Below are 17,592 nucleotides of genomic sequence, written 5' to 3'. Positions count from 1 at the left end.
CATTTGTTAGTTGGTTTATAGAAGCGATATCCAAAAGTTAATTTAAGGATATCCTACAAGATTGTTATCAAACAAATATTGCTTATAAGCACACAACCCCAAATCTTAACATGTTTTAAGATTTGTCTTTCTTTCCAACTACATCTTATGGAGTCATGAAAATATTGGAAGATCTTCTAATTGACAATCATATTGTCTTAGAAGTATATATATCCTATATATGGGTAATAGATAACAACCAACGAACTAAATCTTATTCGAATTCCCCAAATCTTAACATGTTTTAAGATTTGTCTTTCTTTCCAACTACATCTTATGGAGTCATGAAAATATTGGAAGATCTTCTAATTGACAATCATATTGTCTTAGAAGTATATATCCTATATATGGGTAATAGATAACAACCAACGAACTAAATCTTATTCGAATTCGTTCTTCTCTTAATGGAGAAATTCATTATCTTATGATGCTATTTTCCTTGATATCTTTCAAGGAAACTCATCTAAAGTGTTACCTTTCCTTGGATCAAATCTAAGGAGGTAAATACTTTAGATGTCTTACTCATCTACTTACATTTCTTGAATTCTTTGAAACATTTTGCAAAGTATTCAGACTTGTGTTTATTCAAAATAAACTATAGTCCAACCGAGAGTGATCTTCGGTGAATGTCATCCAACATGAGTAGTATTATGTTGTGGACAAGTGCCACTAACATCTAAGTGAATTAATCTCAACAACTTTGTGATTCTTTCTTCTTTCCAAAAGAATAAACAACAACAACAACAACAACAACAACAAAGCCTTTTCCCACTAAGTGGGGTCGGCTATATGAATCCTAGAACGCCATTGCGCTCGGTTTTGTGTCATGTCCTCCGTTAGATCCAAGTACTCTAAGTCTTTTCTTAGAGTCTCTTCCAAAGTTTTCCTAGGTCTTCCTCTACCCCTTCGGCCCTGAACCTCTGTCCCGTAGTCACATCTTCGAACCGGAGCGTCATTCGGCCTTCTTTGCACATGTCCAAATCACCGGAGCCGATTTTCTCTCATCTTTCCTACAATTTCGGCTACTCCTACTTTACCTCGGATATCCTCATTCCCAATCTTATCCTTTCTCGTGTGCCCACACATCCCACGAAGCATCCTCATCTCCGCTACACCCATTTTGTGTACGTGTTGATGCTTCACCGCCCAACATTCTGTGCCATACAACATCGCTGGCCTTATTGCCGTCCTATAAAATTTTCCCTTGAGCTTCAGTGGCCTACGACGGTCACACAACACGCCGGATGCATTCTAACACTTCATCCATCCAGCTCGTATTCTATGGTTGAGATCTCCATCTAATTCTCCGTTCTCTTGCAAGATAGATCCTAGGTAGCGAAAACGGTCGCTTTTTGTGATCTTCGCTAGATTGCTCCGGTCATTAGTGTGGATAAGTATATAAATGGATAGAGATAGGAAAGCAAACACAAGATGTACGTGGTTCACCCATATTGGCTACGTCCACGGAATAGAAGAGTTCTTATTAATTGTGAAGGGTTTACACAAGTACATAGGTTCAAGCTCTCCTTTAGTGAGTACAAGTGAATGATTTAGTACAAATGACATTAAGAAATATTGTGGGAGAATGATCTCGTAATCACGAAACTTCTAAGTATCGGAGTGTGGAGTCGTCTTGACTTGCCTTATCTGTCTCATAGGTAGATGTGGCATCTTCTCTGGAAGTACTCTTCCTCCATCCAGGGGTGGTATCTTTAACTGGTGGAGATGCACAAGGTAATGTATCAATTTCACTTGAAGCTTACTTGTAGTTTCAGGCTTGGTCAAGCGCGATACAAACCATGTAGTAGGAGTCCCTCAAGTCGCCGAGCTAGGGGGTCTGCTGAAAGAGGTGACAGACAAGGTAAGCAATCAGAGCTCCGACTGATTGTTCACCTTCTCCCCATCTTGCAGCAGCATGAAGGATAAAGAGAAGAAAAATGAGAAGAGATGATATGAGATACTTTTGCTTTTGAAGAAGTAACTTTCCACAGGCTTATTCTTGAACTGAGCTGGAGGGTTTTCTGGTTTCCTCCAGAGTATAAGGCCGACTGAAGAATTTGAGGGTCAAAACAAGTCCATCAAATCTAGAGTACGTTCCACCCTGCTGATATGGGATACTTTTGCTTTTGACAGAGTAATGGATGTATCGGCACGTGTGCTGTTACGCTTGTCTCCACATGCTTCCTTGTATCCTTCGCACTTGCCCTATCTGTTCCTCAAGCAGATGCAGAATCTTCCCTGGAAACATAAGATGTTGAAGATGAGTACTCGAGAGCAATGCCAGGTAAGTAATCAGGTAAGGGGTTCCAGGCAGTCAGTTCTTGGCTGGAAGCTTGATTCCAAGTGCTGACTGATTGCTCTCTTTCTCCTTGTCTTGCAGGTAAAAACAAGGCCAAAGGAAAAGACAGGGAAAAAGCATGATATGGGATACTCTTGCTTTTAACCCTGATGATATGAGATATTCTTGCTCTAGTATAGCTTGTTTGCAGAGGTATTATCGGGGGGAAAGAAAGCTGAATATTTCGAAAGGCTTCGTTGGGAGTGCCCTCTCAGATATGATGAAGGGTTGAGCATTTTTGCAGGTCTGCCTGTCCGTTGGGGATGGAGGTTGACATATATAGGAGTCTCCCTAACAAGTAGTAATGCTATTCCTTTACCCTGCTTGGTCATAGCACGGTAGTGGGAGCTGTCAGTTTCACATGTTTTAACTCTGTCAGAGCACTTTGAAAAAGTGGTCTGTGGTATCTGGCTCTCGAGATTCGGAGAACGATGCCTCTTCGATTTTTGAGAAAGCAATCATGCTGGGGGTCTGGCTCTCGAGATTCGGAGAGCAGTGTCTCTTCGATTTTTGAGGAAGTAATCATGTTGGGAGTCTGGCTCTCGAGATTCGGAGGGCGGTGCCTCTTCGATTTTGGAGCAAGTAATCTTGCTGGGAGTGTTGTCTCGAATGTGAGTAAAGGTTGGGCATGTTTGCTAGTCTACCTTGCCACGAAGCACAAAGGTTGATACACAGGGACTTTCCAATTATCCAGCAATGGTACTGTTCCTTTACCCTCTCTTCGATTTTGAGAAAGTAGTCATGTTGGGAGTCTGGCTCTCGAGATTCGGAGGACGGTGCCTCTTCGATTTTGGAGCAAGCAATCTTGTTGGGAGTGTTTTCTCGAATGTGAGTAAAGGTTGGGCATGTTTGCTAGTCTACCTTGCCACGAAGCACAGAGGTTGACACACAGGGAGTTTCCAATTATCCAGCAGTGGTACTGTTCCTTTACCCTTGTGGGTAATAATATGGTAGCTAGACCTTCAAAATTTATGTGTCTAAACTTTGTTAGTGTTGTTTCTTTGCTATTCTTTTACCTTTCTTGGTCAGAGCGATGTAGTGGGAGCTGCAAGCTTCACGTGCTCAACTTTGGCAGAGAACTTTGGCAAAGTTATCTGTGGTACCCATGAGCTATTGTTGCGTGTGGGAAGTGGGTGATTGAACAGTAAGATTCATGTGCTTTCTACTTCACCAGAAGTCTTCGACAGAATGCCCATAATTTCTGCAAAGTTGAGTGTGCGTGTGACAGGTGCTGACAAGGCTAGAAAAGTAGGTGCCTCTTCGATTTCTGAGATCGGCCCTCGTGGTCTCTGAGCAGCCCAGCTTTTGAGAAAGCGAGCGCCTCTTCGATTGATTCGAAGAACGATGCCTCATCGATTTTTGAGAAAGCAGTCACGCTGGGGGTCTGGCTCTCGAAGATTCGGGGAGCAGTGTCTCTTCGATTTTTTTAGAAAGTAATCATGTTGGGAGTCTGGCTCTCGAGATTCGGAGGGCGGTGCCTCTTCGATTTTGGAGCAAGCAATCTTGTTGGGAGTGTTTTCTCGAATGTGAGTAAAGGTTGGGCATGTTTGCTAGTCTACCTTGCCACGAAGCACAGAGGTTGACACACAGGGACTTTCCAATTATCCAGCAATGGTACTGTTCCTTTACCCTCTCTTCGATTTTTAAGAAAGTAGTCATGTTGGGAGTCTGGCTCTCGAGATTCGGAGGACGGTGCCTCTTCGATTTTGGAGCAAGCAATCTTATTGGGAGTGTTTTCTCGAATGTGAGTAAAGGTTGGGCATGTTTGCTAGTCTACCTTGCCACGAAGCACAGAGGTTGACACACAGGGACTGTCCAATTATCCAGCAGTGGTACTGTTCCTTTACCCTTGTGGGTAATAATATGGTAGCTAGACCTTCAAAATTTATGGGTCTAAACTTTGTTAGTGCTGTTTCTTTGCTATTCTTTTACCCTTCTTGGTCAGAGCGATGTAGTGGGAGCTGCAAGCTTCACGTGCTCGACTTTGGCAGAGAACTTTGGCAAAGTTTTCTGTGGTACCCATGAGCTATTGTTGCGTGTGGGAAGTGGGTGATTGAACAGTAAGATTCATGTGTTTTCTACTTCCCCAGAAGTCTTCGACAGAATGCCCATAATTTCCGCAAAGCTGAGTGTGCGCGTGACAGGTGCTGACAAGGCTGGAAAAGTAGGTGCCTCTTCGATTTCTGAGATCGGCCCTCGTGGTCTCTGGGGAGCCCAGCTTTTGAGAAAGCGAGCGCCTCTTCAATTTCTGAGACCAGCCTTCGTGGTCTTTGAGCAGCCCAACTTTTGAGAAAGCAAACGCCTCTTAGATTTCTGAGATCAACCCTCGTGATCTCTAAGCAGCCCAGCTTTTGAGAAAGCAAACGCCTCTTCGATTTCTGAGCAGGCGCCTCTTCGATTTCTGAAGCTCCGTCGAGTGCAGATTTTTATAAGGGCTGACATTAAGTTCCAAAGCACACTTGAATCTCCACCAGTAGAAGCTTCATTCTTGCACTTCTAAGATCTTGATTTGTCCGACCTCTTCTCTCTTCAACACCTTTGAAAATGTCTGGCCCCTCCGACCGTCGTTTTGACTTGAACCTTGTTGAAGAGGCAGCCCCGCCTTCTCCAGACAACATATGGCGCCCATCCTTCGTCTCCCCTACTGGTCCTCTTACCGTTGGGGATTCCGTGATGAAGAATGATATGACCGCTGCGGTGGTGGCCAGGAACCTTCTCACTCCCAAAGATAACAGACTACTTTCCAAACGGTCTGATGAGTTAGCTGTTAAGGATTCGCTGGCTCTCAGTGTTCAGTGTGCAGGTTCAGTGTCTAATATGGCCCAACGCCTATTTGCTCGAACCCGCCAAGTTGAATCATTGGCGGCTGAAGTGATGAGTCTCAAACAGGAGATTAGAGGGCTCAAGCATGAGAATAAACAGTTGCACCGGCTCGCACATGACTATGCTACAAACATGAAGAGGAAGCTTGACCAGATGAAGGAAACTGATGGTCAGGTTTTACTTGATCATCAGAGATTTGTAGGTTTGTTCCAAAGGCATTTATTGCCTTCGTCTTCTGGGGCTGTACCGCGTAATGAAGCTCCAAATGATCAACCTCTGATGCCTCCTCCTTCTAGGGTTCTGTCCAGTACTGAGGCTCCAAATGATCCCCCTCCGGTGCCTTCTCTTTCTGGGGCTCTACCGACTGCTGAGACTTCTCCTAAGCAACCTTTGTGAAGGCTCCCTCTTGTGTGTTTATTTTGACTCATGTATATGTACATATTTGTAGCTTATCGGGGATATCAATAAATAAGCTTTCCTTCATTTCAACGTATTGTGTTAAATACACCAAAGCCTTCTTCGCTAAGTTCTTTGAATTTTCTTTTGTTGAAGCTTGTATGTTGAAGCTTTCTGAGTGGAGCATGTAGGTTGGGGTAGTGTTCCCTTAATTTTCCGAGTGAGGAAAACTTCTCGGTTGGAGACTTGGAAAATCCAAGTCACTGAGTGGGATCGGCTATATGAATCTTAGAACGCCATTGTGCTCGATCCTGTGTCATGTCCTTCGTTAGATCCAAGTACTCTAAGTCTTTTCTTAGAGTCTCTTCCAAAGTTTTCCTAGGTCTTCCTCTACCCCTTCGGCCCTGAACCTCTGTCCCATCGTCGCATCTTCTAATCGGAGCGTCAGTAGGCCTTCTTTGCACATGTCCAAACCACCGTAACCGATTTTCTCTCATCTTTCCTTCAATTTCGGCTACTCCTACTTTACCCCGGATATCCTCATTCCTAATCTTATCCTTTCTTGTGTGCCCACACATCCAACGAAGCATCCTCATCTCCGCTACACCCATTTTGTGTACGTGTTGATGTTTCACCGCCCAACATTCTGTGCCATACAGCATCGCCGGCCTTATTGCCGTCCTATAAAATTTTCCCTTAAGCTTCAGTGGCATACGGCGGTCACATAACACGCCGGATGCACTCTTCCACTTCATCCATCCAGCTTGTATTCTATGGTTGAGATCTCCATCTAATTCTCCGTTCTTTTGCAAGATAGATCCTAGGTAACGAAAACGGTCGCTCTTTGGTATTTCTTGATCTCCGATTCTCACCCCTAACTCGTTTTGGCCTCCATTTGCACTGAACTTGCACTCCATATATTCTGTCTTTGATCGGCTTAGGCGAAGACCTTTAGATTCCAACACTTCTCTCCAAAGGTTAAGCTTTGCATTTACCCCTTCCTGAGTTTCATCTATCAACACTATATCGTCTGCGAAAAGCATACACCAAGGAATATCATCTTGAATATGTCTTGTTAACTCATCCATTACCAACGCAAAAAGGTAAGGACTTAAGGATGAGCCTTGATGTAATCCTACAGTTATGGGAAAGCTTTCGGTTTGTCCTTCATGAGTTCTTACGGCAGTCTTTGCTCCTTCATACATATCCTTTATAGCTTGGATATATGCTACTCGTACTCCTTTCTTCTCTAAAATCCTCCAAAGAATGTCTCTTGGGACCCTATCATACGCTTTTTCCAAATCTATAAAGACCATGTGTAAATCCTTTTTCCCATCTCTATATCTTTCCATCAATCTTCGTAAGAGATATATTGCCTCCATGGTTGAGCGCCCTGGCATGAACCCGAATTGGTTGTCCGAAACCCGTGTCTCTTGCCTCAATCTATGCTCAATGACTCTCTCCCAGAGCTTCATTGTATGACTCATTAGCTTAATACCCCTATAGTTCATGCAATTTTGTACGTCGCCCTTATTCTTGTAGATAGGCACCAAAGTGCTCGTTCGCCACTCATTTGGCATCTTCTTCGTTTTCAAAATCCTATTGAAAAGGTCAGTGAGCCATGTTATACCTGTCTCTCCCAAAAGTTTCCACACTTCGATTGGTATATCGTCTGGGCCTATTGCTTTTTTATGCTTCATCTTCTTCAAAGCTACAACCACTTCTTCCTTCCGGATTCGACGATAAAAAGAGTAGTTTCTACACTCTTCTGAGTTACTCAACTCCCCTAAAGAAGCACTCATTTCATGCCCTTCATTGAAAAGATTATGAAAATAACCTCTCCATCTGTCTTTAACCGCGTTCTCTGTAGCAAGAACCTTTCCATCCTCATCCTTGATGCACCTCACTTGGTTTAGGTCCCTTGTCTTCTTTTCCCTTGCTCTAGATAGTTTATAGATATCCAACTCTCCTTCTTTGGTATCTAGTCGTTTATACATATCGTCGTAAGCCGCTAACTTAGCTTCTCTGACAGCTTTCTTCGCCTCTTGCTTCGCTTTTCTATACCTTTCACCATTTTCATCGGTCCTCTCCTTGTATAAGGCTTTACAACATTCCTTCTTAGCCTTCACCTTTGTTTGTACCTCCTCATTCCACCACCAAGATTCCTTTTGGTGTGGGGCAAAGCCCTTGGACTCTCCTAATACCTCTTTTGCTACTTTTCGGATACAACTAGCCATGGAATCCCACATTTGGCTAGCTTCCCCCTCTCTATCCCACACACATTGGGTGATTACCTTCTCTTTGAAAATGACTTGTTTTTCTTCTTTTAGATTCCACCATCTAGTCCTTGGGCACTTCCAAGTCTTGTTCTTTTGTCTTACTCTTTTGATATGTACATCCATCACCAACAAGCGATGTTGATTAGCCACGCTCTCTCCTGGTATAACTTTGCAATCCTTACAAGTTATACGATCCCCTTTCCTCATTAGAAGAAAATCTATTTGTGTTTTTGACGACCCACTCTTGTAGGTGATCACATGTTCTTCTCTCTTCTTAAAGAAGGTGTTGGCTAAGAAGAGATCATATGCCATTGCAAAATCCAAGATAGCTTCCCCATCCTCGTTTCTCTCCCCAAAACCATGGCCACCATGAAAACCTCCATAGTTGCCTGTCTCCCTGCCCACGTGTCCATTTAAATCTCCTCCTATAAATAACTTCTCCGTCTGAGCAATTCCTTGCACCAAGTCTCCAAGATCTTCCCAAAATTTCTCCTTCGAACTCGTATCCAACCCTACTTGAGGTGCGTACGCACTAATCACATTGATAAGTTCTTGTCCTATTACAATCTTGATTGCCATGATTCTATCTCCTACCCTCTTGACATCTACAACATCTTGTACCAAGGTCTTGTCCACGATGATGCCAACACCGTTTCTCGTTCTATTTGTGCCCGAATACCAAAGTTTAAACCCTGAGTTTTCTAGATCCTTTGCCTTACTACCAACCCACTTAGTTTCTTGTAGGCACATAATATTTATCCTTCTCCTCACCATAACTTCCACTACTTCCATAGATTTTCCCGTTAAGGTTCCTATATTCCACGTTCCTAAACGCATTTTGCTCTCTTGAACTCTACCCTTCTGTCCTAGCTTCTTCACCCTCCCCCGTCTAATAGGATCAAAGTACTTCTTTTGTGTGTCCCGGGTAAAGTTGATAGGAGCATATGCTCCCAAACAACTTTGAGTGGAGTCGTTCGAAAAGAAGTTTCTATGGCCCCCTTGCTCATTTAACACTGCATCCGGGTGCCGATGGAGATACAGCGACCCTTGCTCACTTATCACTGTGCTCGGGCCACACAGCGCGCCACTTACGGGTGACGCCCTAGCTTTAGCGTGATTTTGTTCTGGATTCATTTTCATAAGGATTCGACGTGATCATGGAGTGCCGGCTGTCGACTACCTGACGCCCTCCCCCTCCTCCTTTATCCGGGCTTGGGACCGGCCATGTAAGACATAGGCGGAGTTTTTCCAAAAGAATAAAGATTCGAACATTTCGCCTCCATACAATTTTAATAAGAAGGTATTGGATCCGGATCTAACGATCCAAAGCATCCATCTATGACCAACTCATAATTTATGTTTTAGAGGTATCACAACTTTAGTTGGGATTAGTCACTACCTTGCAACCTTTTGGGTTTTAAGCATCATTATATTCTAAACAGTTAACACTACCATATCATCTCTACTATAGAGATAATTAATTAGATTACAATAATCTAATCATTCATTAATAAAGAACAATGTTTTGTCAAACAAAACATTTATCCATTTTACATAGTGATGGAATTTAGTTCCTTAAAATTGGAATATAAAGACAATCTATGTTTTTCCAATTTCTTTGGTAGTTCATATGAGGAAGTAAGTATCATCTGCTTTCGCAGAGATCTACATTTGATTCACGTTTCGAATGTGAAGTACTTTCTCTTCTCTCATTAATCTTCTACTTCTTATTAGCCACATTTTTACAACGATTGTAAAACATAGTTACTAATACGGAATCAAGAATTCAAGTAGAAGAACCAACTGTTTTGAACTTTTCAAGAACAATTTACAACACCTTCGAAAGGTGTGTTCTTGACACTTGCAAGACATTTCTTGCAAATACCCTTTCCAATGTCCATCCTTTCATAAAGAAAGTTTGTTCCCTTGGAGTTAATTTACTCTTCTTCATTTGACTTCTTCTTTGACTACAATAGTCATGGTCCCTAAACTCCCACTATCTCTCTTGAAACTTATTTCAATTGTGTTATACACATCAAACATTTTGGAAAGCATGTGGTTATTGTTCACTACATAGTTTACAATAAACTTAGTGAACCATTAGGATAGAGACACAAAGGTGAAGTCCTTGCCTAGTTTCCGTCTCGTTAAGTGATTTATCACTTCAACACTCAATGATTCAAAATCATCATAAGTCAATGTTAATGGACTATTTTTGTCAACCAACCATTATGTTCTAAACATAATTACAAACTTTCAAGAGTTGTACAAGGCAACTCTCATTTCTTCATACAACAATTTGTAAGTGAAGAATCATGGCACATAAAGTGTCCATGCCTTTGTGCTTTCTTCCCAAGTTTTTTGTTCATATAACAAAGAAACAAGCACTAAGGGTTGTTCAAAGCAACTCATTATTTCTTCATACAACGATTTGTAAGTGAAGAACTAATAACACTAAAAGTGTCCTTTTCTTTATGCTAATCTTCGTAAGTTCCTTTGTTCATATAACGAAGGAATAAGCATTGGTTGTTTGTGTTGTCCTCTTCATGATAGACTTTTCTAACATGTTCTTCCAATGATACATTATCATTAGGAAGATTGTGAGGATGAGACTACTTAGGTACATATACAATCCATTTAAGACAATCTTTGGGATTGTGTTACCAAGTCCGGAAACTAAAGCATTCGGCTTTTCTTTGTCAAGTTTTGGATAGCGTTTGCAAATATATTGGTAAACAAATACATAACGAATATAAATTGATTGATTTTAAGCCATTTGATTCGGGTCTTTAAATCAAATAGCACCACCCATTATTTTTGGCAAATTCCATATCCCTCATTGGAATTCGAGAGTTTTGGATGAAACTCCTAGTAGGGTATAGGAGGCTCACTATTACCAAGCCCACCTCATAATTATATCATGTTGGCTAGCGTTAATAATAATGAGAGAATACACTTACTCATTTGCATCTAATGCAAGTACCCATCTTATTTGGCCTCTAGAGAATGATTGCCTCAGAATTATATCATGTTGGCGTCATTGCACTTAGTTAAGTCATTCCCACCATGCCTAGTTCGTGTAGGGGTTCAAGCATAGCCTCAGAATTATATCATGTTGGCTAAACTCGTTGCCTACCTCACTTCATCATGTATGTATATAGAACTCCTCATGAGTGTAAGCACGCACTTTGTACTCCCCCATTATAGGGTGAAGCCGGTGTACGAGTCACAAACGATCGGAGCCTACCATGGTGGAAGGCCTCGAAAGAGTGTTCAAAGCACTCTCATGCTTATCAACTTAATAATGGTTTGGTTGAGGGTTTTAGGTCTCATCACATATAAACATACATTTTAATCTCTATTAAAACTATTTTGGTCCTATTACAACTATTGGTCCATATGATTGTTTTTAGTTGTATATAATACTCCCACTATGCTTATAAAACGGTTTTTAAAGCAAGAGTATATGATACTACTAACATAACCTTTGCATTCATTTGATGGACTATATAGTTGCCTTAGGGCCTTAGGATGACTATGAACCTTTGTTTAGATTCAACACGAGCCTTGTGTTGAATCTCGGTCTAGGGAAGTGATTGATTTTAGTTACGCGTTTAATCACATTAAGGCGTGTTGTCTTAGGGGCGTTGGACCCAACTACTTCATTTTCATGCATATCAAATAAAGCAAGAAAGAAGTACATCAAAGTAAAGGTGAGCTTATGCTCATTACAACATTTGCATAAAACAAATTACTTTAAAGTAAAGAAGGGCTTATGCCCTTTTACAACATTTGATCAAATCAAATTACAACCAAAATCTAATCTACACATTCCCATGGTTCAAACAAATTTGAAACGGCCTATCACATAGCTCAATTATATTAGGCTTAGGTTCATAATCACCCTTTAATTAATTAACACTTTAACTAATTAAATTGAATGCAACATTTTCATTTGGTTTTTGTATCCATAAAATTGATTCAAATGGAGCTAAACAAAATGAAAATCCAATTCTCATTTAAAGAGACAAAACAATTTTGTTCTCTACCTAATTTGGGCCATAAAGCAATTAACCTCAACTTTTGGGCTATATTGCAAAACTTTTGGGGTCACTTTGTAAAGACACAAAAGTCCACTACTTCATGTAATTACAATAGAACCCAAAATTTAATCAATGTAAAAACTTCATTAAAGGAGCAAAACAATTTGTCCTTTAGCGTTTTTGGACCTAAACGTAAAAACGTAAACTTTTAGGCCAAAGTGCAAATACACAAAAGTATCAAAACTTTATGTAATTGCATAAAAGGCCCCAAAAGTATCCCCACTAGGGGGTGGCCGGTTTTGGAAGAGGATAGAGTGATGTGTGTGTTGATTTGTGAGTTTTAGACATAAAGCAACAAGTGGTGCAAGTGGTGTGTGTGAAAGGAAATTAATCCTTACACACCCATCACCATTTCCATCACCATTTCCATCACCATTCAAATAAATATCTAATGCAATAAATCATTTGAAAAACATAAAACATAAACTTTATGAAATAAATCAAAACTTTGAATCAAAACACAAACCTTTTTGTTCTTGGCAAAAATGTCAAGAACAATGAAGAACATTCATGAAAAACCCAAAATTTTTCCATGAACTTTTTTCACCCAAAAACATTCCAAAACCATTCAAACTTTAGGGAAATAACATCTAACCAAACTAGAGTACATAGGGGTTCCAAAAGTCACCTTAAAACACTTTTAACAAGTCAAACAAGAACCCAAAAATCCACCCTTTGGATTTGGCCGAATTTTCCCAAAGTCATGGCACCAAATTTTAGCTCCAATATTCATGCTCATATAAACTACATCTACAACATTTGAGATGGCAAATTTTCTAACAAAATTTACATTCAAAGAAACAAGAATAAAGCTTGTAACAATTACAACTTTTAAATCACAAACTATGAACCACAAAACCCAAAAGGATTCACCAACTACTAGACCTAGGCTCTGATACCACTTGAAGGAATATTTTGTGAAAACATGTTCATTTAAGCAACATCTATAAGCATGCAATTAACAATTAAAGGCGGAATCATGCTTGCATGCACTTAAAAAAACAAAACATTAACCATGAAATTCAAAGCCTAGTAGATTGGTGAACCAAAACTCAACTCAAAACAAAGTGAGTTGAAATTGTACCTTTGTAGATTCCTCTTTGCATAAGCAAAGGCTAATCACCCAAAGAGAGGGCCTTCATTCCTTGCATATTAAATCTATGGATTTGGATGGAAGAATAGCTTTCTCCAAGTTCCCAAAATTGAGAACCTCTAACTCTCTTCACCAAGGAGAGATTGGAGAAGAAATGAGTGACCTTGGACTAGTGGGATTGCAAGATGCACCCCCCAAGGTGGCCGGCCTCTTTAGAGAGAAATGGAGAGACAAGTTCTCACCAATTTTCTCCAAAACAAACCCTTAATGAATTTTGGCTATAAAGTCATATTTATACCTTTATTCATTTGAGTGGCAAACTTGTAAATAAGTCCAAGTTCACTACCCTAAACAATATGGCCGGCCATTAGGATATTTTGGACTAATTGGGCCTTTGTGAATCATTATTCATTAAGTTGTCATACAACTTAAGTTAATGGGCTTGACGTTCGAAGCCCATTGGGCCTTAAGGTCCAAAACTATCCCGAGGTCTTTAATGAACTTATTCGTTTGATTAATTAACATATTAATTAATCCTTGCCATAAATAAATGATTAAACCATTTAATCATTCTTACTCATCTCCATTGTTTCTTCAATCTCCACCTTACACGGTGTGCGATCCATTAGGTTCCTTTTAGCGAGGCAGTGGGCGATTAAAACCATTTTACATCGATTGTGAATTGAAACTTACTTTCAATTCTCCCTTTAGTGATTACACACGTTTAGGGCTTCCACAAACCATGAGTGACACCTTGCAGCATATCATGGTTACCCAAGCTAATCAGAAGAGGTAGAGAAAACCTATTCAGTTTGGGATTACAAATGCAATACGGTCTTTCTCTAATACAATACTCTTGACCACATTGTTTGGTTTGATAGTTTATTTATTCATGTCTACTATCCAATGTGATTCGTGTGCTTATATGATTACCTTGAATGTGATTTGGAACGCATTCCTAAATCTCATTCATACTCTGGCCAGAGATTCTAAATCATATCATAGAGTATTCTCCCCTAACGGTTTGAAGGTTAGAGATCCCTTGTTGCGCATTCACTTGTCTCCATGGCTAAGTGGCTTAACCCCAAAGATGCCGTGGACACTCCAATGGAATGACGTTTGACATAATCAAAGATCAAGGACTTAACCACAAGACAACTGTGTCAAAGGACTACTTTGCATTATCCCAACCATGAGTTTTCATGTGACATGAGTATGAGAACTCTTCGGTGATCGCGTTCAGTGAACTCATTCTTTACTGAGCACCTACGTACTTGTCTTGATGTCACACACACCAATGACTCGAGACTAGTCACTCTCCCTGAGAGAAGACATAGCACGTACTGATCTTGACTGACTGTCAATGCCCAATTGACAATCCTATGATCAGGAACATTTAGGATGTGTCTACGAAAGAATGGTCTCTTGAATCTAACTTCATTAGATTGCATTATCCCAATCACATATTCCTTGGACTTTATCGTTTAAGCATATAACATTTATATGAGACGGCTCAAACAATAATCTTTACCCTTTATATTAAACTAGATTAGTTTAACATGTGAAATGTCCGTAAAGTATCATCATATGATTGGTTTTAGGGCACATTTCCAACATTGAGAACATGTTTAGTAAATATGCCTATACTGTGCCTGACAAGTTCACGTTAGGAGAGCTGTGGACCATGACCGAGGGGAACAAAGTTGCATTTGATTTCTTTGGATGACACGTCGGTCTTGCTGGAAAGGAGAACAGAGTTGCCTTTGAGAAGATGCCCACTCTAAAAAGAAAAAGCTTCATATTATTATTTCTATCATGATTCCTTTTGTCTGCCAGGTGAAGAAACGGAGAGAGGTGAAGCAGAAAAGAGAAAAGAAGAAAGCAAAAGCAATCAAGTAAACTGAGAAAAACGAAAGTAAAAGCAAAAGCAAAAAGAAAAGGGAAATGGCATTATTTCCTTGTCTGTCATCTGCCGAAAGAAAGAAAAATAAAGAAAAAGCAAAAGAGAGGCACATGGGGACACTGCAAAAGCAAGGAATAAACACCCCACCATAAAGATGTGATTTACTTTTCTTGTTTTTGTATGATGTGATTTATTTTTCGTATCTTTCGGAAATATCTGTATAAACCCCATCAGAGGGTAAAAAAAACGGCAAGCCCAAAATAATGGGCTACAATGTCATGTGGAAGGCAAAGGCCCATATGCCCAAAAGAGCCAGGCCTTCTATTATCACCAACCAGGTGATCAAAAGTACGCCCAGTACTCCAAAAATTATTCGGCAACCTGTCGCTATTACCACCAACCAGGTGATGAAATGTACAACCCATACTCTAATATCATTTGGCAACTAGCCATTCATGCCACCAACCAGGTGATGAAATGTACAACCCGTACTTTCCTTCATGCCACCAACCAGGTGATCCAAAGTACGCCCAGTACTTCAAATCATACATAAGCATTACTCATGTCAATCATACATAAACATTCATGAGTATCACTCATCAAATCATACATAAACATTCATGAGCATCACTCATGTCAACATCCATGAGCATCGCTCACGTCAATCAACAAAAACATTCATGAGCATCACTCATGTCAATCAACTTCAAAAGCTTCATTTACAAAAGCTTCATTTACAAAAGCTCCAACTTCAAAAGCTTCATTTACAGAGCTCCAGCCTCAAAAGCTTCATTTACAGAGCTCTAGCTTCAAAAGTTTCATTTACAAAAGCTCTAGCTTCAAAAGCTTCATTTACAGAGCTCCAGCTTCGAAAGCTTCATTTACAGAGCTCTAGCTTCAAAACTTCACTTGCAAAGCTTCACCTACAAAGCTTCAGTGCAAGGTATACAAATACCGCCTCCGAACAACCGCCACTTCGGCCCATACATGGATTCAATTTGAAGTCTCCAGCCAACAGACTCTATTGACCGAAGACTTGGGGGACTACATTATGTACCATATATTGGGCCTCAACTAGGCCTCATGAAAATACTTGGGGGGACTTAGCCCATTATCTACGTACTGAGGAGCGAGCCCTTATTCTATAAAAGGGACTCCCTCACTTTCATTAGAGAGCACTCATGAAAAATACTTGGGGGACTTAGCCCATCACTTATGTATTGAGGAGCGAACCCTTATTTTATAAAAGGGATTCCCTCACATTCGTTAGAGAGCACCGCCGCCAGCTGAGCAACCGCATCGCCACGAGCATCACTTCTAACCCATTATTCATGTACTGAGGAGTGAGCCCTTATTTTATAAAAGGGACTCTCTCACCTCCGTTAAAGAGCATCGTCGCCAGCTGAGCAACCGCATCGCCGCAAGCATCACTCCTAACCCATCATTTATGTATTGAGGAGTGAGCTCTTATTCTATAAAAGGGACTCCCTCACCATCATTAGAGAGCATCAACTCTAGCCCATCATCCATGTATTGAGAAGTGAGCCCTTATTCTATAAAAGGGACTCCCTCACCTTCATACGCCACAAGCCGAGCCAACCAAGGCAACATAAGCCACGAGCCGAGCAGCCTTGCAGCATTTCCTACTTCTAGTTGAACATCATTTCAGATTGAGCACCGCCTCATATCGAGCATCAGTTCAAGACAACATCTAGTTACTTCGGCCCACACATGGACTGAATTTCAAGTCTCCAGCCAAAAGACTATTTTGACTGAAGACTTGGGGGACTACTGTTTATACCATATTTAGGGCCTCGTATTTAGACCTCGTATAAATACTCGGGGGACTTAAATGTAATTATGTGATAAAGAAAGGGGCAAATATGTAATAAGTAAGGAGTCCTTATTCTATGAAATGACCATTCACCCTTACAATAACGGGATGCCAACTCTTAGGCCTAAAACCCTCTCACATCCCCTCTTATATTACAAAGGCTCTCTCCCTCACTTCTAAGAGAAATACAATACAATTAGTGTGGACGTAGCCCAAACCTTGGGGTGAACCACGATACATCTTGTGTTATTTACTTTACTTGCAGATTCACGATCGGATTTACGTTGTTCCAAGACCTCCGGTTTTGTGCATCAACATCCCCTACTGGTCCTCTTACCATTGGGGACTTTGTTATGAAGAATGATATGACCGCTGCTGTGGTGGCCTAGAACATTCTCACTCCCAAAGATAACAGACTACTTTCCAAACGTTCTGATGAGTTGGCTGTTAAGGATTCTCTCACTCTCAGTGTTCAGTGTGCAGGTTCTGTGTCTAATATGGCCCAACGCCTATTTGCTCGAACCCGCTAAATTGAATCATTGGCGGCTGAAGTGATAAGTCTCAAACAGGAGATCAGAGGGCTCAAGCATGAGAATAAACAGTTGCACAGGCTAGTACATAACTATGCTACAAACATGAAGAGAAAACTCGACCAGCTGCAGGAATCTGATGGTCAGATTTTACTTGATCGTCAGAGGTTTGTGGGTTTGTTCCGAAGGCATTTATTGCCTTTGTCTTCTGGGGCTGTACCGCGTAATGAAGCTCCAAATGATCAACCTTCAGT

General features: G+C 40.8%; 1 protein-coding gene across 1 annotated transcript; it reads left to right on the top strand.

Annotated features, from left to right (window-relative positions):
• Positions 1-4,921: 4,921 nt before the first annotated feature.
• LOC126587628 (uncharacterized) lies at positions 4,922-17,353 on the top strand. The gene is made up of 2 exons (XM_050252711.1): positions 4,922-5,180; positions 17,292-17,353. The coding sequence occupies exons 1-2, from the start codon at positions 4,922-4,924 to the stop codon at positions 17,336-17,338; spliced, it is 306 nt and encodes a 101-aa protein (XP_050108668.1). The 3' UTR covers positions 17,339-17,353.
• Positions 17,354-17,592: the final 239 nt, after the last annotated feature.

Source organism: Malus sylvestris, chromosome 10 (genome assembly GCF_916048215.2).
Source record: "Malus sylvestris chromosome 10, drMalSylv7.2, whole genome shotgun sequence".
Taxonomy (NCBI): Eukaryota; Viridiplantae; Streptophyta; class Magnoliopsida; order Rosales; family Rosaceae; genus Malus; species Malus sylvestris.
Note: the sequence above shows the minus strand (reverse complement) of the source record. Positions and strands in the feature narration are given on the sequence as shown.